The sequence below is a fragment of the Pseudopipra pipra genome, chromosome 15 (genome assembly GCF_036250125.1).
Source record: "Pseudopipra pipra isolate bDixPip1 chromosome 15, bDixPip1.hap1, whole genome shotgun sequence".
NCBI classification, from domain to species: Eukaryota; Metazoa; Chordata; class Aves; order Passeriformes; family Pipridae; genus Pseudopipra; species Pseudopipra pipra.
In genome coordinates, this window is record NC_087563.1 from 7384709 (window position 1) to 7411926 (window position 27218).

The window sequence follows — 27218 nt, forward strand, 5'->3', positions numbered from 1 at the left end:
TCGAGTGGAATTCTGTTTATTTCTGAGTATGCCTGGGATACGTGGACGTGTCCCGGTGATAGAGCCAGCTGCTTTCTGGTTCAGCTTTAAAGGGATTAGAGTAGTCTTCGGTAGAGGACCAGCTTGTCTCCCCTGAGGTGTTGAGCTGTCTCTGAGGTGGCATTGCTGAGTTGTGCTCACCTTCCTGTTTGTGGCTGGTGCCACCTTTTATACCTGGGCGCACGACACGTTTTCAGCTTGTCAGGGTGTTTCTGCAGGAGCTGAAATACTGACAGAGAGCACAAGGTGAGAACTTATCTGTGCCTTGGTGGTTGTTGTGCCCCTGAAAATCCCCACAGGCAGGCCCAGCTTCCTGTTCCACAGAGAAAGTCTGGAAGAGTGAAGGACCAGGGGCTGTGGCCCAGTGAATGATTTTATCCGTTCCCTTTGCTTAGTTCCAGGAGAAATTGTCCTTCTCTGAGGTCCATGCCAGGGCCTCAGAGAGTTTCCTCCCAGTGGAGTTCCTTCCCTGGGTCTGTATGCAGGTAACTGAGGATAGGATTTCATGGCGGTTTTGGAGGGAGCACAGCTCCCACTGTCAGGAGAGGTGGTGGGTGGTGCCTGCAGCTGGGGTGGGAACTGCTGGTGGATAAACCAGCAATGGAAACAAAGTATGAAACCCAAAATCTGTTGTGCAGAGGTTTTCTGAAGAGCAGGCACAGCTGTGAGCCAGCACCACTCTCTGATTCTGCTGGCTTTCCCGGGATTCACAGGAAGATGCTTGGAAACTGGAGCTGGTGCTGCCACGGCAGAGGGTGGTCTGGGGCACAGGGAGTGCTGAATTCTGCTTTCTGTTACATAGATGATGTTTCATGCACCTGAATGTAGAGTGAAACCCATGAATCCCACTTAAGATATTTACAACAGCCACATCTGAGTGAGTGGGCAGTGGGAAGGGGTTGGAGGGAGCTCATGGGGAGGAGGTAGCTGACAGGTGATCAGAGGAAACCAAGCAATGAGGAGAAGCAAGATTCAGTGCCCTGACTGCAGAGCTTGGGTGACTGCAGTGATGGTACAGCCCTTCCCATTGTCTTTTTCCTCTCCAAATCACCTTTTAGACTGTTCTGAGTTAAAATTCCTGGGCTAAAACCAAAGAGAAAGGCAAGCAAGCAACTACCCTAACAAAAAATCTAAGTGACCCCCCCCCCCCCCACAAGGCAGCGTAAATCGTCAGCCAGGAGCTGATTGACTCTGATTTATGGTTTCTTTATCCTGAGACAGGCAGGTAATGACCCGCTGTTAGATTTCTGTGGGCTTCCTCCAGCCCTGAGAAGATCAAAACAAGATACCCGCAGGCTTCCCTCCCCTCCCGCCGATCCTGCGGTGCCCTACAGGCAGCGACACCGGGGAACGTCAGTCCTCGAGCCCCATCTCCCGGTTCTTGGGCATCCCTGGGGTAGGGGGGCTCCCTCGGGGGCTCCCACAGCTCTGGAGGCCTCAGGCTCTCAGGTCCCGAGGGTGCCGGTGGTGCGGGGACACGGGAGCACCGTCCCCTGGCGCAGGCGGGGAGCAGTGGAGGCTGTGCGGGGTCCGGGGTCCTGCGCGGGAGGGAGAGGAGCAGGTGCGGGGAGGAGGCAGGCGGGGGTTACCCGGTCAGTTTGCAGAGATGCTGCTGTAGCTCTTCTTGACGGGGAAGGTCAGCTGCCCCGACAGGTCCAGCGACAGCGCCTTGGGGTGCAGTGCCCGGCGCGGGTGCAGGGGGCTGGAGCCGAGCCGGGGCGAGTAGAGCACCAGCAGCTCGGGGCCCAGGCCGGCTTCGGGCAGCAGCACCTCGGGCTCCGTCCTGGCGCGCTGCAGGCGCGGCGAGGGCTGCAGGCTGTGCCGCTTGGGCGGCGGAGGGCTGTGGTTCTGGAACCGCACCGTCTTCACTTGCTGCAGCGAGAAGGGGACCAGGGTCAGGTGGGAACAGCAGCCCCCCCGCCCGCCGCCCCTCTGTGCCCAGCCCTGCAGAACCAAGGGGGATGTGCCGAGGGGGCGGCTGGATCCTTCCTGGGGCACTGGATGCCTGCGGAGAAGCCCAGGGGAATGTGCAGCCGATGGCAGGTGGAAGGGAGACCCAGGGGACCAGCACGGGAGTGCTGGTGGCTACTGGAGACCTAAGAGAGTCAGTCCTGAGAGCCATCGACTGAGTTATCGGGAGGGAAGGAGCAGGAGGAAGCACAGCACCGGGAGGGTGGGCAGCCTGTCCTGCCCTCGAGAGACCTGCGGGTTCTCTCACCTGATGCTGTGCTGCCTGGGAGCTCTGAGGCTGCCTGGGCTTGTGGAGTGATTTGGGCATCTCTTTGGGTATCATGGGAAGAGGAAGCTTCACTAGTGCAATTTACAGAATGATTTCACTTTTATGAAATTTCTCTCTGGCTGCCAGAGGGGAAAGAAATTCCCATTCCAAATAGCTCAGCCCAACCAACATGAGGAAGATGGGGCAGCTCTGCAAAGCTCTGCCTGACACAAGACCTGACACCAGGTCTGTGGCATTTCCCCATTCCCTCCCAAACTCTTGGAGACTTTGATAGGATTCTTTTCTGATTTGAGACCTCAGAAAGGTCTCAATATTTGCTTGTGACTGAACTTGGTGACAGGGACAAAGCCCCTACCTTCCTGTAGAGCTTAATCTGGATAGCAGTGTCAGCAACACAAATACCTGATTTCTGAATGCAGGTGCCAATCCCAGTGATTTCTATTGGAAGAAAACCTGGTGAGGATGGAGCAAAGCCCTCAGGGGATTTGGCCCTGGTCAGTATTGGCTGACACTGCTGGTTCCGAGGGGAGGGGGACCCTCTGGAGCACCGGGAAGCACTGGCCGTACCTTCTCGGCGCTGTTGCGGCAGGTCTCTGGTTTCACCAGGATGGACGGCGGGGCTGACGCAGGCGGCTTTGGAGCTGCCTCACTCTTCACTGGAGGGTCTTTGGCATCCAGGATCACTGAGCTGCACACGGAGGGGGTTCGACTCTCCCCTCCCCTGACCACAAGCGCCGGTGAAGCCTCGTGGGAGAAGTTTGGCCTCGTTGCCTCATCCATGCCGGCTCCGGGAGGGACGTTGTGTGACGGGGAGCTGATGTGTGGGTAAATCTGGAACTGCTGAGGTCGCCCCGCAGCCGCGGAAGGACGCCTGAGGGAGCCCGTGATCTGCACGGGGGTCCCTGCCTGCCCCGGCCTCTGCAGGGATCCATCTGGGGAGCAAGGAGCGATGGAAAAAGAAAGTCAGCAGAAATCCAAAATGGCACAGAGAGAGCAAAGGGGCAGAGTGAGCAGCGGTCACAGCCCTGCACGAACAGCCATGTTCACAGGATGCTGTGGGGCCGTAGCTCCCAGGGATTGCCACGTGCCCTCCCCCAGGCACCGGGACTAGCAGGCAGCAATTCGACCAATTTCGAGTCTAAAACCACAGACAGTGTCCCCTGCCAGGTCACTGCCTGCCTCCAGCAATACTGCCAGTGCTAGGACTGCACCACTTGGTTCCTCACACACTCCTGGAAATGTATTTTAAAACAGTGTGCATGGGCTGACGATAAATCTTGCAGCCTCCTTGGAAAGGATATAACCACTGAGCTCTGCATAAACCTTTGCAAGGAGTTTTTCCATGGTGAGGCAAACACCCTGGAACTCCCAAAGCAGCCAGAGTGGGGCCAAGCAGGGGTGTGGAGCCACGAACCGCAGCAGCTGGTGTGGTTTTGGGGAAATGTGTCTGCTCTCCCTCCCAGAGCCCCCCCAGTCACTTACTCTTCCTGGCGCTGCCGCGGCCACGCCGCAGCGGTGCCGGTCCCACCGTGCTCCTCCCCGGAGAGGGGATAGGGATGGGCAGCAGCACCGGCTTCAGGACTCTGCTTTGCCTCGGGCCATTTTCGGAGATGCTCCCTTGGGAGGAGAGCGAGGAGGTCGACAGTGTCCATGAAGTGTACAGAGAAGGCATTTTTGAGTCAGTGAGACTAGATTTCCTGTTGGAAAAGGAAAAGAAGGGTGAGAGCTGCTGGGTGCCATCCTGCCTGGTGAGGGACCACCCTCTTCCCTCTCCAAGTGTTTTTGTTTCATGTAAGAAAAAGCAGACCTGAAGAGGGGAGCCACATAGTTGCTGGGGAAGACGCCGACTCTGCCCGTGACAAGAGACATTCCTCTTAACCAGCCTTCATGGTCCTTCCCAAAGACACGGACCCCTTCTCCCTTCTGCAGCTCCAGCTCATCTGGTCCATGAGGCACATAGGAGTGGAGAGCCACACACCTGGGGAAAGAGGACGTAAGGGAATGCAGAACTGCCCCCGTGCAGGGTGACTGGAGCATCCTGGAGCTCTGGGGTCTGACTGACCCATGTGTAACAGCAGTAGGAGAAGATGGTGTATATTTCAAAACTGTCTCCTATTTGTTCTTTAAAGAACTTTATTTTGTCTCCAGAGTTACACACTTAATTGCACTGTTGTTTTTTTTCCAAAGGGAATGTGATCTGCTCCCAGGTATCAATGAGTTACAGCCCGATACAGCAATTACTGGGTGTTATTTACAAAATAGAAACAACAGACTAGTTGTCTGGAAAGTCAGGGGCTATCCCAGAACCTGCAGGGCCAGTCTGTGTGAGGGGCTGCTCCCCTGGGGACTGGCACAGCCCAGGTGGGTCAGCGTGTTCTCATTCTGCAGTGGCTCATTGCTGTACAGGAGTCACCTCAAAGGGAGGGCCTTGCAGGTGCTGGTCTGATACTGCAGGGTTGGAAAGGAGCTGCAAACCAGGCAGCTGGTGGGACCCTCTAATACCTTCCTTATTCTGCAAATTATTTTAATGTCTTAGGAGTTTTCCTGTCCTTGGCATTAAGTGTGCGCAGGAATCTTGGCTGACCTATGATGGTGTGTGTAGGTGCCCGAGCTGTGGGTGCTGCTTGTGGGCACCAGTGTTCCCACAGCCTGGCTTAGCACTGTGGGTACTGAGTGCTGGGTAAACAGTGTGTTGTGATGCTGTTTTTATTTTAGGTCCATTACTACAGCGCCAGGCTGGTAAATCTTGTCTTGAGGAAAACAAATCATCACAGCGTGTTGTCCACAAATTTTAACTCTGGGAAAGTTTTCAAAAATTGGATCGTTCAAAACACCAATGGCCATGAAGGTTTTAAAATAAATAACTAGAGGCACTTGAGGAGTGATTAGTTTCTTCACTCTTAAAAAAATTTAAAGTGTATTGTTGACAAACAGGCAGAACTGTTTGTCCATAAATACTGCAGTGAAGGAGTAAGAGGCAGGGATGGTTTGCCTGCTGGGAATAGAACAACTCAGCTGTGACAACAGGTCTCTGCCACCCCCTGCTAAGACCAGCCAGGTACATTCCTAGGTGGATCTGCATTTGGATCTGAGCTGTGCTCCAGTCTGCCTGCACCTCCTGGCTGGCAGGAGCAAGCTGAGGGAGAAGGTACAGGAAACTACAACCCCCTTCCCCCAGAAGTATTTCAGCTTCCTTACGTACAGGTAAGCCGGCACGTGGTGCTGCAGGTGGGGAAGGGTGATGATGGCTTCTGAGGGCCCCAGAGGTCCTGGTGCAGGGTAGTAAGAGGTGCTGACCTATGGGAGAAAAAAATCAAAGAAAACAAGGTATTAATCTGGTTATTGGCTCCTTTTAAGACACTGGAGGAGCAACTAAAATCATCTGACTGGCTTCACCCAACCTTCAAAGAAACCATCAAAGACGTTTCAAGAAATAGAAGTTTGCAGCATTTGACTTAAAAAAAGACCAGGCAGTGAGAGGAAGATAAAGAATCCCAGAATCACTGGGGTTAGAAAAGACCTCCAAGATCATCGAGTCCAACCTCTGACTGATCCCTACCTTGTCAACCAGACCAGAGCACTGAATGACACATCCAGTCATTTCTTGAACACCTTCAGGGATGGTAAATCCACCACCTCCCTGGGCAGGCCATTCCAATGCCTCACAACCCTTTCAGTGAAAAAATTCCTCCTGATGTCCAACCTGAACCCTCCTGGGGACAGCTTGAGGCCATTTCCTCTTGTGCTGTCACTATTTGCCTGAGAGAAGAGCCCAATCCCCACCTGGCTACAACCTCCTTTCAGGCAGTTGTAGAGAGTAATAAGGACTCCTTTTCCCCAGGGTGAGCCCCCCCAGCTCCCTCAGCTGCTTGATTCATGGTCCTTCCACATGAAGACACTTGCCAGGGCACAGCTCGGTTGGACTGATGGTGCTCACCCCATCCTTTAAGAACAGAGCCTGTTGGGGCAGAAAAGCTGGGGTGGGAGAAGGCTCTGGAAGCAGTGATGGAACAGAATAACCTTAACCCAACAGCTGTGACTTCCAAGAATCACGGGTAAGCCCTAAACCTGTATCTATTGGTAATCCCATAGATGGGAGATCCACTTAAGAGGGGAGACCCTCCTTCCCCTCTCCTTGCATTTGGTATTCTCTCATCCCTCTTTGCTTGGCTCTGAGCAAGATGAGTGCCTTTGATCCGTTCATGGTCTCTGGTGCTGCTTCAGGAACTAAAAGGTGTTTGGGAAAATGGCATTTCAAGGCCAGGCTTTGAACCAGGAGGAGACCGTTGCATCTGCCAGGTGAGGACTGGTGTGATCACTGCCGTTTCACTTGTTTATTTAGCTCCAGCTGGAAGTATTGAACCCTAAAGTAATACAGTCCTTGCCCCAGTGATCTTTAATGACTATGATTAAAGCCATTTACCACATCTGTGGTGTCCCAGCAGCCCCACAGGCCTGTGTGCAGGGCGGGCAGGGAGCAGCTGTCGGCCACATGGGCAGAGACCCCTCGCTCAGGGTTGTGTGTGGCTGGTGTGGGCCTTTCCCCACTGTCATTCTGCATCTGCAGAGTGGTACCAGCCACCATAATGTCCTCTCTGGGCTCTCATAGGATCTTTGGTGTTCCAGGGAGGAACTGCAGTCCCGTTTGTGTTACTGAGGTAACTGTACCTCACACGTGCTGTGCCAGAGCTGCTGTCACCTGCCAAGGGTCCCTGTCATGCTGGTGAGGCCACGGGCAGTGTGCTGGGCTGTTCCCATGCCCTGTCCCCTCTTATCTGAAAGCTTGGGTGACACCCCCACGCTGAGGTGGTCTCTGAGGTGAGGTGTGAGCTGTTGGGGGTCCTCTACCTGGCATCCTGCTGAGGGTCTGGAGAGTACCCCCAAACCAGAACCTGCCTGTGGGCTGTTTCCATTCTTTTTCTGAGTTTCTTTTTGTGTTCCTTGTGCTCACTGGGCTCTGCAGGGAGCCCAGGAAGGTCCCAGCTACTGAACCTGTGGGTCTGTGCCAACCAGGGCCACTCCAACTTGTCCCTTTGGCTTCTGCCTTTGCTCTTCTGGTTGCCAGTGGTGCTGGCAGCACAGCAGCCCTCGGGGTGGGGGCGATGAGGGAGTACTCGGTGCTGCTCCAGCCTCTCCACACAGGAGATGCTGCTGTGTGGAGGGAGGATGGCAGTGGGCAGCCTGGCATCCTTGGGATGCTCTTCTGCTGAGCTGTCCCTTCTGCAGCACAAAACGTGCCCTGGGGTGAACTGCTGCCGGCAACAGCTCATTCCCGTTTGGAATCCATGGCTGTGCACGCTGGAAGGTGACAGCCATGGTGCTGGCGTGTCTGTGCTGGGCCATGGCTGTGCCATGACTGTGCTGTGGCTGTGCCAAGCTGTGCCACAGCTGTGCTGTGCTGTGTGGTGGCAGGAGTGTGGCCACTGTTGGGAGGAACAGAGCTCCCAGCAAGGCAGGGCAGCGGCAGCAATGTCCCGGGAAGCTCAGAGCAGTGGAACGTCTCTGGGCTGGGATGTGGCTGCCAGTCGTGCTCTCCAGCAATGGCCACAGGCTCTATAATGATGCAAACTGGGGCTTTAATCTCGTGTTCATTTCAAATCTAATTTCTAGTGGTCAAGTCTGTAACGTGGTGCTGGAGCACTGGCTTGGCAAGGACCTAGGGAAAAAGAAAAGTGACTCACCAGCTCTTGTGCTCTCCAGTAAATTAAGTTAATTAAAACACCCCAGCAATTCCAGCTTCTGTCTCGGACCTGGAGTGGCAGGTCAGCTTCAAACCATCTCTGCATTCCTCATTTGCTAGTCCAGGCAGGGTCAGACCAGTTGTGTTCATAAAGTGGATTGGAAACTATAATTCTACTTTAATAATTATCATAATCAAAACGTTTGAAATTTTGGGATTCAGAGTTTGTTTTTCCTGCATTGGAGAAAAATTACAGCCTTTTATGGGTATTCCTGATGGAACTGTGTTGAAGTGTCCTCTTTTGGCTGGAAAGCCCCACGTTTTTCATCTCTATGTTCCCCTCTGCCTGGGAGCAGCTGTCCTTTAGCCTCCTCAAAGCTGCCTTTGCGTTTGCAACAGAGAGGAAAAAAGACTGGATGAAATATTTTCCAGCCATGTATAACTGGTTTCAGCATTCGCTTTTGCTGATCTCCTGCAAGTACCTTGCGAGCCCTTGTAAGTACAAAGGGTTTAACTCCCTGCCTCTCCTGAAATCCCTCTCTTACTCCATCTCCCGTTCTAGTGTGTCATCACCGTGATTCCCAGCACTGCTGACACAGGCAAGTCCCTGCCGAGAGTGTCCATGCACTGCCTTGTGGGGAGGGAGGCTTTCCTCATCTCATCAGGGGGCCATGGGAGCTCTCAGTTCTCTGCTGGATGTTGGGTCCTGCAGGTCCCACATCATTCAGTGCACAGAAAAGCGAAGGGCAGCTGTGGGGTTTATCAGCTCCCTTCACCGAGCGGCAAAGGGGAGCAACAGCTCCCAGACAGACGTTCCCTGGCCCAGGGAGCGCCAGGTCCAGGGAATAAGCTCAGTTGTGACTAGGAAGAGATTCCCGTGGTGGAGCGGGCGGGCGCCCCGCTGCCCTCACCCCGCAGCCGCTTGCGCAACAGGCACATGCACAGACACGGCGGCCACAGCCCTGCAAACTGGTTCTGGCTCCGTCTGAGCCCGGCTTGGCACCGCCAAGGGGAAGGAAGAGCTGGAGGAGGAAGGCTGGGGCAGTGCCGGTTATTCCCTTTTATGGGCTGAAAGGAGTCCGACCGCTCGGTGGAGGTGGGAGTGCCAGGCAGGCAGGTGGTGCTGTGGGGAGCCCGACAACCTCCCAGCGCAGCATCTCCCGCTTCGCTTCTCCAGCCGTGCGCTGTCGCTGGCTGTGCCCGGGTGCAGCCTCCTGTCCCCTCGGCCTCTCAGGTACCCTCACAGTGCCCACCTGAGCTTGCAAAGGAATCTCAGCTTTTCAGCTCAGTCATTGCAGGCCAAACCCAGAGGTGGAAAGAGAAGGCTGCATCCTGTGCAGCCTCAGGAACAGCACAGATTCCTTCCCCCCCCCCCCCCCCCCCCGCTGCAGACCTCTGGGAGCAACACTGCTGCTTGGAAACAAGGAAATCCCAACCCTTCTAAGGCCAAACCATAAATGTTCCCTTTCTTGCTTCTGCTGTTGGCAGTAGTTCAAACATTTTGGGTAAGATCCCATTGGGGGTGTGAGACATGATACTGTTTCAATTGAGTTATGGAACTCTGTAAGGCTTCATTTCCCCTCCACAACCCAGGATCTCACATGTTGGCTCTTTGCAGGCTGGTGCTCAGTACAGAATGCCTGCTGGGTGTTACTGTCCAGATGTGAACTGCCAGGGGCTGAGTGATTGCTTTATAAAATGTTGGAATAACCTTGATTATGAAAGATGTCACATAAATCTAAAGAAACCCCTTTTTCTCCTGTTTCAGATGATCTGTGAAGATTCTGGACTCAGATCTTTAGTCAGAGCGGGAAGAAGGAATGAGACTCTTCTGCCTTCTAAAACAGAGTGGATACAGTCCAAAAGGTTGGTCTACATTTATGTCTCAGTCCCCAAATCAGGATGGTCCCAGCTTTAGGATGCAGACTGGCATTGCCACTGCCTTACCTGGACAGGGGTGCTGTAGGGGAACTCGGCTTTCTCGCTGTTCTGGGTGGCCACGGTGGGGTTGCTGGAGCTGATGAGCACAGGGGAGCTGATCTCCAGGGCTGGGCGCTCGGCAGGCGCGTGGACCATCCGGTTGAGGGTGTTGAGGGCTGTGGTGATGGAGAACTGCCGCAGGCTCTTCCTCCTGGAGTCGGGCACCTTGGGGAAAGCCGGCGAATCCGCGCCCTTCGCCTTGGGAGACGCCGTTCGCAGGGACGCGCTTTTAAACTGAGGGGACCAGTGGGTTTTGGAGGTCTGCAGGAGCTGCCGGGCGGTGGTGTTTGGCTGGGGGAGACAAAGGGAGACGTGATGTGGTTTCAGAAGTTACACCTGGCACAGCCCCCGACTGCTCCGTTTCCCCTTTCCAACCTGGCAGCAGAGCTGCAGGCAGGGTTCAGGTGACGTTACAGGTGGTCTTTAAAACCTTGGGTCTCAGTCATTTTCCTCATCTGTCATCAGTGACAAATCCTGGGTGTAAAATTCCTGATGTGAAGCTGACAGCAAAATTTAATTCGTTTAAAAAACTTGTTGCTGAGACAAGGGTTTATTGAGGTTCAGTGCTCCCCCTGATACATTCCTTGTCCAAGGCTTTGGCTGGAAGAGGTGCAGGGAGAGCTGACTGGCTCTTTCACAGTGCTTAATAACTCTAACTCTGAATTAGAAGGGACATTTAGATACATCTCCCTTTCCCCATCTATGTTGGCACACATGGGTGCATCTTGCAGCAGGACACCCAAGCCCTGCAGCTGAAGGCAGGGCATGGGCTCAAAGAGGCCATCACTGGTGGTGACTTTCCCAGCAGCATTAGATCCACCCAATTCCATCTCCCTCAGCCTGAACATTCATGGCTTGATGCTGCTTCCATTGAAAAAATCCTGGCTTGTTAAGCATGGGGGTTAATGAGGGAGAGGCAAGCCCCGAGTTTGCATATGGGCAGCATTCACACAGTATTTCTTGGAAACTGCTGATCAGGGTGTTAATAGCAAAGGGCATGTGGTGACAGTGTTTTTCACCACGATGGGTGCCAGAGGAATTAATCATGATTTACTGCTGACATTGACGAATTGCAAAACCTGGAGATTCTCACCCACTCGTGGGAGGCAACGTGCCCGACGCCAGGGATGGACAGGGGACTGAGGCAGGAGAGGTGCACACGGCTCCCAGGCTTTGTCATTTTACAGCAGGAGTTGTTTCCACATTTTCCCTCTCCAAACTAAGTTTAAAGCCCACAGTGTGTGTGTGTATGTACATGTGTGCCATGGCCATCCTGTCATTTCTCTCTGTGATCAAGCTCTAGCCTGAACTGGAAACATTCTTCTGCCTCTCCAAATACCAGGAGATGCGAAAAAAGGGGGCACAAACTGCGTGTCAGAGCCAAGAGAAGCCTCGTGTCTCTTACCAGCAGCCTTACCTTTGCCTTCTCAAGAATTAATTTCTAATCCCTTGGTGGGTCTATGTGTCCCTGACTAACTTGTGTCTGTTAACGCCAGACTTAAATAAGTCATTACTGAAGCTAAAACGATTTCATTAAATGAAAAGACATTTTACAAAATCTATTAGAGCTTCAAATAAGGTGTTTTGCTCATGTCCTCCTATAGAACAGCCACAAAGCAGAGCTTGCTGTAATTATGGGCATTACAAGTATTAATTTTATTTCTAGGAATTGGTGCTGGTGCCATTTACACTCTGCATCTCAAGCTAAGCTGCACAACACAATTAATGTCTAGACCAGTGCTAAAAAAATTCTGTCAGGGAGCGGAGTGGCTGGATGGCCTCCAGAGCTGCAGCAGTGGGAGCACTGGGAATGCCGCCTGCGACGCGCTGAGCTGGCCCTGGCTGAACTGGGGGGCACCTGCATCCCTCTCTGGGTGCCCCTTGTTCCTCTGTGTGCCTGTGGGGCATTGGGGGGTGTTTAACTGCTGGCAGCAGTATCTGAGGGGACTTCGGAACCATCCTGATACCCAAAAGGAGCTCCCAAGGATCTGGGGAGTGGCAGAGCACTGTGCACTGCAGGGGAGCTGTGTCCCGGTGCCGCGGGTGGTACCTTATGGAAGGTCAGGCTGTCCTTGTTTTCCGCCTTGTCCCGGCTCCGCAGGTCGAGGTTGTAGAGGGCCCTGCCAAGGGGCTGGGGCAGGGGCAGGTGCTTGATGACTTGCACAGAGCTGGCTGGGAAAACGCCACTGATCCCGTTGACCTCCCCCAGGTACCAGTTCTCGTCCAGCTGCCGGAGCAGCACGATGATGTCCCCCTTGTTGAACCGCAGCTCCCCGGGGTTGTGCCCACGGTAGGTGTACAGGGCCCTGGCTCGTGGCACCTGGAGGGGAGAGAAACAGCCCCTGCAGTTCATCTGACACAGACAGAATTCCCCAAAAGCATTCGTAATTACTGGGAAAAAAATGTAGAGGTCTAAGGCTTAAGCATGCATCTGTTGGGATTAACTACCCACATCCTTTCTTGATGGGTTTTACTAATGAAGACAAGCTCCCAAATACTTATGCTAAGTTTGTATCAAGATGAAAAGCAGGCTGGACTTGTTTAATAATATTAAGAAACAGTTAAGGCCTTAAACTAGTCTTCCCATGGGATCTGAGTGCCTGCTATAAGGTCTTCTCCTAACAATGTCTATTTTAATGACCCAAGTATTTCTATTTTAGAAGGGCTGGAGCTCGCAGCACTCATCCAACTGACCTGGTGGCTGTCACCTGCCAGGAGAACAGAGCAGAGCAAGGTGAGTGCAGGTTCTGCTCTCACATAGTTCTCTCACCCTTTAACACCTGGGACTGTGGTGTTATTTCAGCCTTTACCAGGGTTACAGTAAGGGGTGGCTGAATGTTATCGTTGCTGCAGTGTAATATGAGAAAGAGGAGATACACCAAAACCAGAAGACGAGAGAACTTTACCATTTTGACTCATCAAAATAAAATTACAAAGTTCCTCTAAAACAGCTGCTGTGCTGAGCCCTGTCTGTACCAGACCACTCTGATGGAGCTCCCATCCACGCTGCAGCGATGGGTCCCTGGCACAGTGCAGTCCTCAGTCTTAAGGGATAACACAAATACTGAGCCTCTGAGCTGGTGGCACAGATATGTGAGCTCTGTGCTCAGAAAAGGGGAAGCCAGGATTGTCCCCAGCTCTAGAGCCTTGATAAGCTTTAACCAGAGGTGCTGGTGCCTGGACAGGGACAAGAGGCTTTTCAGCAGCTTCTGTGCTGGTCTCTACAGGTCTGGATTGTCCTTCTCCTTTCTTTAGAGGTTGCCAAGTTCTGTGACCTGATGAGTAGGGCCCTGGCCTGCAGTTTCTCCAAGCCATAGTCACCTCATCCCACCGATCTCACAGGAGATGGCACTTCTGTATCAGTGACACTTTCTGGCTTTTCCAGTCTTTTACTGTAGATTTCCCCAAACCCACCTGTGTCAGTGCCCAATGCTCAGGTAGGACTCCTGTAGAGCTCACTCCCCCTCAGCCACTTTTGAGAGGTCAGGAAGGTGGAAGAGAGAAATTCAACATTAGTTTCCTGAAGTGTGGATAAGGTCAAATTTCCCATGGAAATTGTTTAGGTTTTGGGAAGAAGACATCTTCCAGCATTCCCAAACACTGATGCTTGGTAGGAAAAAGGAATCAAGAAGAGAAAAATTTCATGTACTGCTTTTACTTCAAAGCCTTTGAAAGGGGAAGCAATTAGTTTAATGTTTAGTTCTAATTAACTCATCTTGCCTGTTAATTTGTGTTCATAGTAAACACATGTGCTCGGCTCAGTGACACTGAGTGGGGAAAGTGAGGCTCAGGCCAGCATTGTTCTCCATCAGATCCGAGCTCCTATGGAAAACAGGGACTGTATCCGTGCCAAGGCCATGGAAACTCCCTGCAAACACACTCCTGGACGTACGTGCTTTCCCATGAGAAAAACAGATCCCGGCGATAGAAGACATGGGTGGGCAGTTCTCCTTCAGAACCACTCAGGGACAGGCTTGCTGGTGTTACACAAGGATTAGGAGCACAGACCTTGGGTTTGCCTCAGGAGTGACCAGAAAACAAACAGGACTCCTGCAAAGTGTGAGAACAGGGCTTGGGAAGGAGCAGCACCAGCGTCCGGGATGCGAGGGAATGGCAAGATACAGCAAAACATTAAAGGCCGCAAGAACGAGTTATGGAAATATATTAAAAATAAGAGAAACTCTGCAATGAAATGCATGCCTGATGCTAAGTGGGAACAGGGAGCCAACAACGGGGTGCTCAGAGCCTGGAATATTCTTTCTTCAGTAAGCAAAAGGATGAGACAGGAGGGTAGACTGGGATAAATAACCGAAAACCAGGTGGGAGAGGTGTGTTTGTGTCCTGTGGCTGGCTGACAGGACTTGGATGGATGGCTGGATGGTTGGATGGATGGGCTCTTTTTTCCTCTAAGCACACTCACAACCTTCAGTTCTCCACCTCCTCTTTCACCCTTTCCTCCCACTTTTGTGCCCTTTCACATCTCCCAGCCCAAGTAAGATTTTTTCGAAGTCTATACTTTTTGCTATTTTAATTTTTTTTTTTTTAATTTTGTTTGGCTGTTCAGATACTGAACCAAAAATATCCCAGTGATTTCCCAACTTTATTTAGGATATAAACCAAGCCTTTATCTACCCACAGGGAGCAACTAATGTGGTTTTTACTGTACAGGCCCATCACAAAATAAAGCTGCAAGCTGAAGATTTCAGAAAGATGTGCACCTGGGTCACTGGTTTTTAATATGTTCGTAGGAAGCAGGAAAGACAAAGAGGAACACCAGACCCACCCTGTGGCAGCCACAATGCTGGGGCTGGGGTTGGGCAGCAGAACCCCCACGGCCCATCGCTCTCCTGCGGCCGCAGATCTGATCTGATCTGATCCCTGTCTCAGCTTGGGCTGGTTTCTGTCCACTCCTGGGTGTCCCAGATCCTCTCCAAGGCATCTGTTTTGCCTTGTTTAAAGTAGGTTAATTGCAAAGCAGAAACTGAGGTGCTAATTAACCTGGTGATAAAGACAAGGAGTGCCTGGAGGTGGCTCGCCCCGGGCTGAGGGCAGAGGGAGAGGCTTTCCTGGGCCAGGACATGGTGCAGGGGCAGGAGGGAGTTTTGTGGAGTTTTCTTCCATTAGCATGTCCAGTTGCTTTTTGTTAATCCAAGGCAGCATTTCAATTTAGCAGGGTGGTAGTGGCAGCAAAATACTCAGCCAAATATTGCACAGGCTGGCTGGTCCCTAGTGTGGGTTTGGTGTCTGTCTGAACATCTCTCTGGGAAAACAGTGGGAGCAGCTCTGTGGAAAACTCAGCTAAAGGTTTCTGATAATTTGCGTAGTTTTGCTGCCCAGTAGCAGAGAGGGAGAAACTAGAGATAAGAAACCCATTTTGTGGGTGGTTGTAACTTTTTTCAATGCTGCCTCATTTTTTCTGGTTTTTCCCCTCTGTTTTTTCCTCCATCACATCTGAATGGGACAGGACCCTGTCCCTGCCAGGCACAGGAGGTACTTCAGGCCGAGCCCCAGGGAGAGAATGCAGCAGGTAACACCAGATGTGGAACCAGAACCCCCCCCCACGGCAGCACTGTCTCTGGGTGAGATGCTTTTCTCTCCTTGGCCACTCCACCAGCAGGGATGGTCATGGCAGATGCACCTCAATGCTTTTCCCCCATTCTCAGTGGATTTGAGGCCAATAAGGGAGAAAAGATTTTATTTTTTCTCTATTTTTGGCATTTGGCAGCAGGCTATGCCAGGGCAGCCATCCAATGCCTGAGTCTCCCTCCGCACAAAACAAAGCAGCAGATTAAAAATATGTACATGTGTGTGAGGAAGCAATTCAGGGCATCTCTTTCTTGTGGAGAAATGAACTCTGTAATGATCTGAAAAGAGCTGGTTATAACTCCCTGTGATTGGCAGGAGGGGATTCATGTAAGACCTTGTACTCAGAGCATGGGAATTGACAAAAAGGAGAAGGAGAAGCAGCATGTAAGGCTGGCTGGGGAGGGAGTCACCAGGAGCAAAGCCAGGAGCTCAGAGAAGAGGAGAGGCTGCTGATGGAAGCTGGGAACACCTGTAAACCTTGTCCCAGGCAACTCCCTTTAAAACTACCCCAAGAAACAGCATGGCCCCATGGTGACACCGGCTCTGCTGGAGGAGACTGAGCCACAGTTTGGATACTCCAGGCTAAGGCCATGAATGGATACTTGAGGATACTTTGGATACTCCAGGCTAAGACCATGAATGTCCCTGCACTGGGATCCATTCACTCCTGCACCCACTTCCAAGCACAGCTCAGTGAGATACAGCTGGAGACGTTGGATGGGATCCTTCTGTGTCCCAGATGCTCTGACTTCACCACCTTCCCTGACTGTGTGGATGGACATGTAGGATGAGGGGCATGTGAATCCTTGGAACAGCTCATTGCTACGGATGTCCAGGGGTGCTTCCTTCTGATTTACTGCCGTGGCTGATGCAGAGTTGGACCCAACCCCTCAAACCTCGGTGGGCACCCTACTGATCCAGCTGTGGGGGCAGACCCATGGGTCTGGGGATGCTGCTGGCAGATGGATCAGGAATGGCCTCAGACAGGCTTGGACCTGCACCTCGGTGTTTCCCCAGCTCTGATTTTCCTAACCACGTGCAGGGAATACCCTGGAGTGGCTCCTTGCTCTGCTCCATCCTGCCCCTTGAAGGCACTTGAAGGCAGCCCGCTGCCCCAGGCCTGCTCTCTCCTCCCCCTCCAGAGGAATGTCTCTGCAGTAAATCCCCAGGGACTGATCCAGATCTGGGTGATGCCAAAAAGTCAGAGAAGAGGGAGGTCATACTTGTTCCCTTGTTCTTCCCAAGGGCCTCCCGCAGGAGACCCGTCAGCACAAATGTCAGCAAAAATCAGGCAGCACAAATGTCTCACCCGGAGGCAGCCAGGACAGATCTGAGGGCACAACCCAGGCCACACTCCTGATGAGCTGTGACTTACACACTGAGCGTATGGAGATGGGTGCTATCCACACGCTGATGCCAAAGGAAACGGACACACTGGCTCTTCACAGAGATGATCAATAACATCTCCATTCGTTCTGATTCCCGAGAGCCACCTCGGCTCCTGCCACTGACTGCCTGCGTCTCCATGGGATGAATGAGTCCCATTCCCTGTTCTGTGTGCTCAGCTAGCAAAGTTCAGGGCTCTGCAGGATCCAGGTGGATGAAAAGAGCTATTTGAATGTAAATTAATTGCCATTACAATTCTGTTTTTCTGCGTTTTGGCAGAGGAGATAACTTCAGCCTTGTCACAGAGAACAAAACCTTCAAAAGTGAACTTGTCATTTCAATCTCTTCATATAATTATATTCTGAGGATTCAGACAGTTGGGTGGTTTCTGCATTATTTCTTCCCCGAGGAGGATTGTTCCCATCTTCCAAGCACATGCAGACTGTGTGCAGCAGAGAGAACAAAGCCAGTCCCTCCTGCTTACGTCAGCCCTGGAGCTCACCAGATCTTCCTAATTCCCTCCTGTGCCTGCTGGAAGACGAGGCCATGGCTAACGGTGGTGGCCCTCTGCCCCTGAGCTGACTGGCCATCATGGGGGGATGCTGAAGATGTGAATTGTATGGATTTAGGTGGTTTTGTGCTGCTCCAGCTGCAGGGGTGATGGTAGAGGGACTGGGAGCACTTTGCTAACTCACACCCCTGTGATACCCTGATGATAGAGGTTCATGTCACTTCTGAAAGTGGCCTATTGTAATTCTGGCTTTTTAATGCAAAGGTGACATGAAAAATGAGGAAAATGATTAAAGAAAACACAGAGCAGCTTCTCTCATGGAGCGGCTGAGGGATGCTGAGGTACCATGGCCAGTGTACAACCCCATGGGGAATGCCCGGCCACGTGTCAGTGACATCCCCATACTGCTCAGGAGGCCAGGACTGGATCAGGCTTTGCTTTGCCTGTGTGAAACACTGGAGAGATTCAGGTGGGCAGGAGGAGTGCCCAGGTGCACACAGGGCAGGAGCTGGACCTGAGCAGGGCTTTGCTCCTGGATGCCGGCGGAGCTGCAGAGGGAGCAGGGACGGGTCTGTGAGAGGAAGGAGGGGACACGGGCAGGGCACGGCAAGGGGATGCTGGGGACTGGGGCCAGCGTGTTTGAGCTGCAGTGTCTGCATGAAACCTTTTCACGCCTCTTCCCTCGCTGCTGCCGTATCAGATGTGTCTCTGCTGCCGTCAGCAGTCCCGGGCAGTGGTTAAGTTGTGTGTCATGGGTTTAAGCTGCACGGAAAACAAACTGTGTCAGCCCTCGGCGTGCCCAGTCTTGATGCTCTGCCTCAGCACCGCCGTTCTCAGAAGTGGCTGTTTACTGTGCAGGGAGGAAACCTGCATCCCTCTCCCTCCTCCTCCTGCTGCTCCCGAGTCCTCTCCCTGCCAGTTCAGTGCCCTCCCTGTGCCGGGAAGGGGAGTGCTGATGTGGCTCCTCAGCCAGCACTGCCAGCCCTGGGCAGCACAGCCACCTCTGCCCATGGGCACCGGGCCCAGGCATTCTGCAAGCCAAGACAATGCTGGCAGCAGGGAGGGCCCTCACCTCTGTCGGGACACCTGCTACATCCAGCCCTGGCACACTGCAGAGCTGCACGGGAATCTGCCTCCTCCTCTCCCTTCTCTCCAGAGGGAAAATGACAAACTCAGGCTAGTGACCGACTCCATGGTCCCAGCGACAGTAGTCAGTGACCATCAGGGAAGCTGTGAGAAAAGGAGGACTCAGACTTTGAGGCTCCTGGCTGACCACGGCACTGTGCAGGTGAGCTCGCAGAGGAGCCAGCCCTGCTGTGCTATTCCTGACTCGCCATCTGAGCCTGACTCATTGCCTTGGAAACAAATTAAAACACTTTTATGTGTTTGCAGCTTGGTACCTAATTTTGTAAAACCAGGGAAACTGGCTCCTGCTGTTGGCCATGGAGGTCCTTTGGCTTTCCACCACCTCTGGTACCACCCAGGAGTGCCCCACGCCTGGACTGTTGCACACACAGCTTTTGGGGGGTGTGTTGTCCATCAGTCTATATTGAGGTGACCCCACTCTCTTTGCAGTAGATAAAAGTGCTAAAACTACATGCAAAGGGACAAAAGGCACACACCAGTGTCCTGCACAAGGTGCCACCAGAACTGCAGGAACAGCTGATGAGGCAACAGTGATGGTGGAGGAGAGTTGGGACAAGCCCTTTCTCCAGAAAGGCCACAAAGAATTTTGTAGGCAAATGAAGTGTCTCCGTGTCCAGCTGAGGGGCCCCATGGTGCACACCTGCCATGCCCAGCAGCTGTGGGGCAAGAGGATGCTCCCTGTCTCTGGCATGAAAGGAGCCAGCACCACCACTTCAGGCAGAGCTGGGCCTGGACAGCATCCCTGAGTTTGTGAGGTCCCTGCAGTGGCTGCCCAGCTCAAGGGGATGTGACACGTTTTGAGGTCATTGCCATGACTGCATGAGAACTGCTGGGGGCTTTGGGAGGGTGAGGAGGGGGGTTGGCTCAGTGAGTGGGCCAGGAAATGTGTTTGCCTCTGGTGGGTGCAAATATGGAGGTTGCTTTGAAGAAGACTTCAAGAAGCTCCAGCAATCCAAGTGCTGTCTGTCAAATCTAGAAAGGAGCTGGAGATGATTCTGGAGGAGAAGAAAATACCAAGATGCAGGCACTATCTATAGACGTCCGTGTGAAGGTGGGACGTTGGAGTGCAGAGTATTTTTATCCCAATAGAGGTGTTATCTGTCTATCTCCCATGAAATGCTGGAGGGGGGTGTTAAGCACTCAGTTCATGCAAAGATAAAATAGCCCAAGTCACAGTTAAATCTGCGTGGTCTGTGTTTTCCCAAGGCAAGCTGTCATACTCTGAATTTTTCTCCTCTAGCTCACTGTCCCATGTTTGTTGCATGACAAAGTTCAGCGCCCAAGTAGCTGTTTAGTGGCCTGGACGGAGTTTTGCCGTGTGCAGGGTGCAGTTGGGTCATCCACCCCATCAGAAGTGGTTCCTGCACACCTCAGCACACACGGTCTGCTTGCTCGCCAGCGGCAGAGCCGCGCTCAGCTCGCAGCGAGGCTGCAGCCGGCTGAGGAGGAGCCTTAACCACACCTGGCACATGCCAGGGGCGGTTCCTAAGAGTTCAAAGGCTTCAGCGTGGCTTATTTACGCATATACCTCCCAGCAGATCCTTTTATTCTTAAATTCCAGACAGTTTATTACGTGAAGATCCTGAAAATCCAAAGTCTTGTCCTCTCTGCATTGATGTTAAAGATCTGAAGGCCTGGCCTGAGGTGCTGGGAGCAGCTGCGGGGCGGTGCTGGGGGCTTAGGGCAGTGCCAGGTGCTCAGGGCTGCACTGCTGGAGTGGCTGCTCCATGGAGGCTGTGCAGGATCTGGCACAGCCTGGCTGTGGATATGCATGGCCGGGCCCACGTGCACAAACCCAGCACGTGCCCACCCCACGGTAGCTCATAGGAAGTGGATTCAAAAGGGATTTAAATGCCAGCAAATAAATAGCTTGGGATGGGCTGTAATTAGAAAATTCCCTGTATTTTAACAACTGGCTCTGGGAAATTCCTGGCTAAAAACAGAGTGCTGTGTTTGTGCTAATCCAGCAGCCCTGCGGGGGCCTGCTCACTCTTCCTGCTCAGAGTGAGAGGAGCTCTTGGCTTGCTGGGTGAGGAGGGATTTATATTACTTTTTGCCTTCACGGATGCTTATGGGGATGAAGAGCAAAGAGCTGGCAAGGAAACATCTCTGCTGAGAGAGAAACTTTGATCAAACTTGTGATTTTCTCAGCTCCAGGGAGTAAAGGAAGTTTATTTATAGAACAGCCTTGGTAAAAACAAACCCCAGCCCATATCCCGTGCTGGATGGCAGCTCTGGCTGCAGTACAACGTGGGGCATGTCAATTGTGTTTGCTCTGTAGCACAAGGTTTGGATAGCATTAGGGGTAATAACCAGCCCTTGCAGATTAGGGCAGTCTGTTTTTGGGGAGCATATGACCTTCCACTGCAGTAGAACACGGACACTGCAATTCCGAGTACCCGGGAGAGCACTGTGGTGGGATGAGCAGGACTGCACAGTAGCTGCTCTCACTGTGATTCCTGACAAAAAGCATCTACTCTGAAGTTCACATCATCTGGAGGCCTCTGCTTACCCAGATTCCTTCAGGTGAATACCCTGGAACTCAAGCACTCCATGGTGTAGGGTGATGGCAAGTCACCCTCATCAGTGTCTCGTCTTTGCACTTCACAGGCAAACATGTCCCTGCTGTGACCAGGTGCCAGCACAGGGGAGGCTCCAAATCCCACTGGAGCACCCAAATAACGGCTAGTCCCGAATGCAGGTATTTAAAACCACCAAAACCAAAAGGTGACTAATACATTGCATTCTTCACCTTGCAGCTGAGGATTACAAAGTGTTTTATAATTAAATAACTAATTAAGTCTAAGAGCATTTCAGTGTAATGTGTTTTATGTCCCTTCCCAGAGAGGCACAGGAGCTCAGAGTGTCAGGGAGCCAGCTGCAGCCACTGCTACCCCACCACTCGCTGTCTCTGCTGATTCCCAGGAGTTTGGTCCTAAAACTGGTCTTGAAAACTTGTGGAAGCTGCAGACTGATGGATGTTGACATTATGTATCAGCAGCAAGTACCTACCTGCCCTGAGAACCAGTAAAAGAAACATGAAACGAGTGAGAGAAAAGAAAACCAGAGGAGACTACTTGTGCTTTTTTATCCAGGGGAGTCCAGTTGGAAAAACTACAACCTCCTTGACAGCTGGAATGTCAGCCTGGGATAGCAGTGACTGAAACCTGTCACTGTTGGATGGTTCGTAACTCGCACGAACGGCACCAGCAGCTCCCGCAGCTTCCCTGGAGAGCTGGTGGCTCCCAGCAAGGGTGTCGCTGCTGCCACAGCCCTGCGGATGGAGCAGGGTCCCCGCGGATGGAGCAGGGTCCCCACGGTCAGAGCAGTGTCCCTGTGGACAGAGCAGGGTCCCCACATGGGGACCATCTGTCGGCAGCCCAAGGACCCACTCTGCCCTCCCACCTGGCCCCCAGGAACCTCCCAGTGCTGCAGCAGAACGTTCCGGGCTGGGCCATGTTGCCCACCCACCCCTACCCCTCTACCCCCTGGCTGTGAAGTGTCCAGGCAGCGCTCCTGGGAAGGGACCTGGAGCCCGTGGCTCAGGGCTGCACTGCCATGTGGTCCAGTGGGAACACCTGAGAGAGGAGCTCTGCAGGGATGCCTGGTTCTGGTGTGTGATCCATCCAAGACCCTTATTGGTGCCACAGAGATTTCCTGGGACAGGCATGCCAGCTCATGGCCACAGGACACAGGGCCTCCCCCAGCAACACCTGCACGTGTGCACGGCTCCAGAACCCCGGGAGGACAATGCAACGCAGGGGAGGACACCTGTCCTGTGCCTGCCAGACATTTACAGCTCTGCAGTTCTGCCCAATGCTCTGGGATGCAACAGCCCTTTCAGCCGAGATTTTATGTGCCATGAAAAGGTTTGTAGAGACATTGTACAGAAGAATAGTTCAGGTGGGAGAAATGGAAGTCCAGGAATATAAAATGCAGGAAAGGTGAAGCCACAAGTCTCTACCCCAAATTCCATCTAAGCCAAGCTCCTTTAACAGGTCTAACATCGCGTCCTCATTATTCAAGAAAAGCTTTTGTACTGTTAAAGAAAATGACAGAAAGAACTTTGAATTTTAAAATTAGCCTAGTAACTCATCCCTAGGTACAGTCAGTGAGTGCGTCAAATTTAGTATTTTTAACTAGTGAACCTCCCAGTACTTTGGCAGGATCAGCAGCATCATTGAGCAGGCTCCTTCCTTTCCAATGCGGGGGAAACTGAGGAGCAGTGATGGGAAATACTTTCTCCACCACTAACAGTTACAGCTCTGCAATTACTGACTTAATTGCTATCAGTCAAAAGCAGTGTATTGCCCAAAAGTCAAAGTGCCTGAAATGCCCTCAGAAGCTGGGAAGCACCTGAAAACTCTGTGGGAAAACAGCTGCTGGGAAGTTTTTGTAAGGAGAAAGGCAGTCTGGCTTTGTCTCAGCCTGGGAGTCAATTCAATTCCTGCTGCAATGAACTTGAAACAGTCAAATATCACACGGAAACAGCAGCCAGATTTACAAACAAAATGCTCTCTCTCACTTCAAGCACTCTGCAGTGCTGCTAACAGGGAAGGTTCCTGGCTCTGGGCACGCAGCAGGAACCTTTCTATGCTCACAGAGTAAAGAATATCAACCTTCCTTACCCCTTCCATGTGGATCCTGGGATTCGTTGCCAGCCGGTGCTGATGCAGCTGCAGCCCCCTGGGGATTCTCCTGATGGAGGCGGGGGAGGACAGGACCCCTGACCTCTGGATTGAGCCAAACCTGGTGATGTTTTGTCCACACCTGACTCCATCCAGGAGGCGAATGAGGAGCAGGTTGGAGGGGAGCTGCTCAATGCTGCACAGGACGAGGGTCCTGCACTCAGGGCACCGTAGCTCCTTCTGGGATTTCAGGATCCTTTGCAGACAGGGCTTGCAGAAGGTGTGCTGGCACGGCAGCACCTTTGCCGTGGCATCGAGCTTTTCAAAGCACACAGGACACTCCAACAGGTCAAGGAGAGCCAAGTCATCCATCTTCAATGCAGAACTCCGTCAGGAGCGGAGCTGGAGCCATCCACACCCCACATCCACTGGAGCTGGCTGAGATGCCTCCCTGTGCCTGCAAGAACCAGATCCTGGGCTCCAGCAGCTATCCTGCTCGGAGGGAGAGGGAGGAGGGAGCGCGGAGCAGAGCTCCACTGCTGGAGTGTGTAACGCAGCCACCTACATCGCAGAGCTGTTCCTCACCAGCCAATCTGCAAACTCACACGCTGCGCTCGCATCCCAGTTTGAAATGAGTCACTTGTGACTCAGTTGGTGCGAGGGGACGGGTCTGGGGTGGTGCCGGGGGCAGGAGCCCCAGGTCGTGCTCCCCGGGCAGAAGATCCCGGAGCTGGGATGGGGAGCTGCAGCAGGCCGGGCACGCTCCCCTGACGCTGTGCACAGGGCTGGCTGCAGAGCTCCTGCTCTGCACATCAGAACTGACACGGCGGTAAAAAATTCACCAGCTCAGGAGATGAGAGTCCCCGATAAACATCAGACCGGACCTGTTTATGCTCGGCTCCGGCTGTGCCACCACTCGCTGCTCACATCCCTCGCACACCTACACGCCGCCTCGGCTGTCAGATAGTCCCAATTTAGCTCGCTCCATGCTCGTTTTGACAGCAGTTCTATAAAAAGTCCTCCAGGCGCAGCCACTCTCCGGGGGTACCTGGCGGGGCCGTGGGGCGCTCTGCGGTGTCGTCCTCGCCCGGTTTGGCTGCCTCAGCTCGCTGAATCAACCAAGGAGGATTATTCCTCCCACAGCCTGAAGTCGCTCAACCTGTTCTGCTCCCTGGCTGTGCTGGCTGAGTCCGGGGCACCCACCGTGGCGGGGTTCAAGCCTGGGCTTGCCGTGGCTGCGTGGCCCTGCAGCACAGATGGGATGGGATGTCCTGCACCAACCGAGGGGCCAAAGGGAGCCCTTGCACCAGGAGCTGGCACAGTCCTGCTGGGGGGAGCAGCATGTGCCAGACCCAATCCAGACAGAGCTTCCTGTGCCTGGCACTCTAAACAGGGATTGACTGCTCCGGCTGCTCTGTCTGAGGGATGGTCACCTCAACAGCAACTGCTCTGTGGGACAAGGGGGGAACTGGACACTGTGTTGGTTACCAGGGACAGGCTGACCTTTGCATGACTTTTGGTGCTGTTACCTGGGCTCCACCAGTTCCTGGTGTTACCACTCCCAGGCCAGTTGGCGATGGGCTTCGTGCTGGGGAGTCCACAAATGGCCTCTGCAGGAAGAGTGTCCCTGTGCTGCAGTGAGACCTGAGCCCAGCAACAGCCCTGTGGAGTCTGAGGGGCACCTTCCTGCCCCAGCGAGCCCCTGGCTATGGCACAGGAGGCCAGGGGACATCTCATGGTATCTGTGATTTGCATTCCCTTTATCAGCTGGATTCCTATCTCAGGTCTGCCAGCTCGCACATACCGATGGATTGCTTAAGGAATGCAGGAGATGCAGCAAAGGTCCGAGACAGTTTTGCTTACAAACCCTGTCGCATCTCAGTTGTGTTTACAACCTACAAGTGCTACTAATACTAGAGGAGGAGTGTAAATCCAAAAATCTCTCCGATAACACCACCAGATAACACCCTGCCCTCCTCTCAGGATCCTTCAGAAGTAGAGTGTGGAAAGGGTTAATGTGTCTTTCCAAAAGTTCTCCCCCCCAGATCATGATTTTGCCAAAACAAAGTCTTTCTTTTCTTTCTTTAATAGAGTAGCCATTTGGATAAATTAAACTGTTGACAAACATCTTCAGGATATGCCAGGAACCAATGACCTCACTCTCATCTCAAGTTTCCTTTTGCTTTGGTGCTTCTTTGTAGTCTGTCATATGGTGATGTGTGCTGGGTGCACACTGTTTAATGAGTGATGCTGCAAACAACATCAGCTCGTCCGCCGGAGGTTGTAAACGCAATGCATGCCATAAACTTTATTGAAAACAAAGGTTTTGAAGGTTATTTTTCTTTTTTACATATTCTTCCCTATTTGTGCCCTGTGATTAGAACTCAGGTTGTATTTTCATCTGATTAGAAAGGAAGCAGAATTATGAAGTATCCTGCAGTGGGCAGGTGCTGGAAAGGAAGCCAGCTGACTGGTTCTCTGCACACCAACTCTTGCTCATCTCTGATCAGATCTGTTTGGTCCTTCAGTTTTCCTGAACTTTAGGGGTCAGTCTGTGTTAGCTGCACTTTCACAGCAATGGGTGGGAGTGAGGGTCTGCCTGGGGGATGCACCTGCACAACACACAACAGCACAGTGCAGTGCACAGTTCCTGGTGAACTCCCATCACCAGCCACAGTCGGAGCATCCGGACGCTCTGTGGGTGCCTCATGAGGACCCAGGCCAGGGAATTCTGTGGTGCTGAGCACATTCCAGGGGTCCAGGGAACTGGGGATCTGGGGCTCCTCAAGGGTCGTCAGTGATATCGGTGTCTGCGGGAAGGCCCTGTGCTCTCCATCTCTTGGAAATCCCATCAGGGATATGCTCTGTACAAGCTCCCCTGAGTCTGGCAGCAACTCTGTCTCCTCTCTGCCTGCTTGGGGCACAGGGTGTGGATCGCCCAGGCAGGGACAGGGGCTTTTCCAACCAGGAGTTTCTGAACTGCCACAACAGCCAGGTGAGACTCCGATCTGGGCTGCAGTCTCTGGTTCTGCTGCAATACAAAAGCTACCTGTGCTAACACATTTATATAACACATCAAATGTTCAGAGCACTTCCCAAAAGCTCATTCATCTGTGGAATGCCCCTCGAGCTAAGCATCCCACCACCACTTTACATGGAGGAAACCAGGAGAGGAGGCCACAGTGTCCAATTTGGGATCAGGATGTGAGGCTTTCCTGGTTCTCCACACTCAGACCATTATCTGCCATCGCCTCTCCCTTCCAACGCATCTCATAATTGGGGTTAAAAAATAAAGGCAGAGCTAGAAAGCTGCTCGTCCTTCCCTTTCATTTCAACAGCCTCTGTTTGATGCTGACGCTGTAATTAACTCAGGGCTGGATGCAGCGGGATGCCTGGTCTGGAGGACGCTGCTCTCGGGCCGCAGGCAGGGCTCCTGCCTGGGCATGGCTGGCTGCTGTCCTGGCCCTGCTGCTCTGCAGGAGCCCTCTGCAGCTTCCCAGGGAAGGGATGCCTGTTACTGAAGGGATGGAACTGCCGAAATATGTCTTGCAAGAGTCGTTTAATCCAAGAGGTTTATCATAGAGCTGGAAACTGCGAAACGATGTTGAGAGCGATGTGCCTGTCCTTGCTTCCACACCAAGGAGCTGCACACACGTGTCTCCCCTGGGAGCTCCCCTCTTTTGGCTTCCCCCAGCTCCATTGTGGACTCAGAAAAGAACTCCAATGGATCCCAAAGAGAACACACTTTGTCCCCATCATCTCAGAGGAGCTGTGCTGTGCAGTGTGTGCTCCTGTCCACCTGAATGTCAGTGGTGGGGACAGGCTGAGTGTGCCCAGCCTTGGGAACTCATCCATGGCTCCTTGGAGGAAAAGGCTGGTGTCATCCACACACATTGTGTAATGGGAACTGAACCCTGTCACTGCTGGGAGCATGGAGGCTTGGTAAGATGTGCCATGGCAGGAAGCGTGAAGTTTGTTTTCTGCAGGCTGTGTCACAAGTGCCTGTGGGAGCCTCAGTCTCTC

The 27218-nt window shown here is 52.9% G+C and overlaps 1 protein-coding gene across 1 annotated transcript; it reads right to left on the minus strand.

Annotated features, from left to right (window-relative positions):
• On the minus strand, positions 1 to 27218 carry SH3RF2 (SH3 domain containing ring finger 2). The gene is made up of 8 exons (XM_064671651.1): positions 23196 to 27218; positions 11989 to 12258; positions 9906 to 10229; positions 5481 to 5575; positions 4086 to 4256; positions 3761 to 3975; positions 2846 to 3210; positions 1 to 1911 (listed from the first exon to the last, which is right to left on the minus strand). Exons 1-8 carry the CDS (start codon positions 23565 to 23567, stop codon positions 1633 to 1635), a joined length of 2091 nt encoding a protein of 696 aa, XP_064527721.1. The 5' UTR covers positions 23568 to 27218; the 3' UTR covers positions 1 to 1632.

What these genes read in the sequence shown, in the direction of transcription:
- SH3RF2 (XM_064671651.1), bottom strand. Translation starts at nt 23,567, where the DNA reads ATGGATGACTTGGCTCTCCTTGACCTGTTGGAGTGTCCTGTGTGCTTT. An exon ending in CCTACAGCACCCCTGTCCAG is followed by an intron (nt 5,576 to 9,905) that starts GTAAGGCAGTGG and finishes TTTCTCCCATAG; the next exon opens with GTCAGCACCTCTTACTACCC. An exon ending in CCGCGGCAGCGCCAGGAAGA is followed by an intron (nt 3,211 to 3,760) that starts GTAAGTGACTGG and finishes CTTGCTCCCCAG; the next exon opens with ATGGATCCCTGCAGAGGCCG.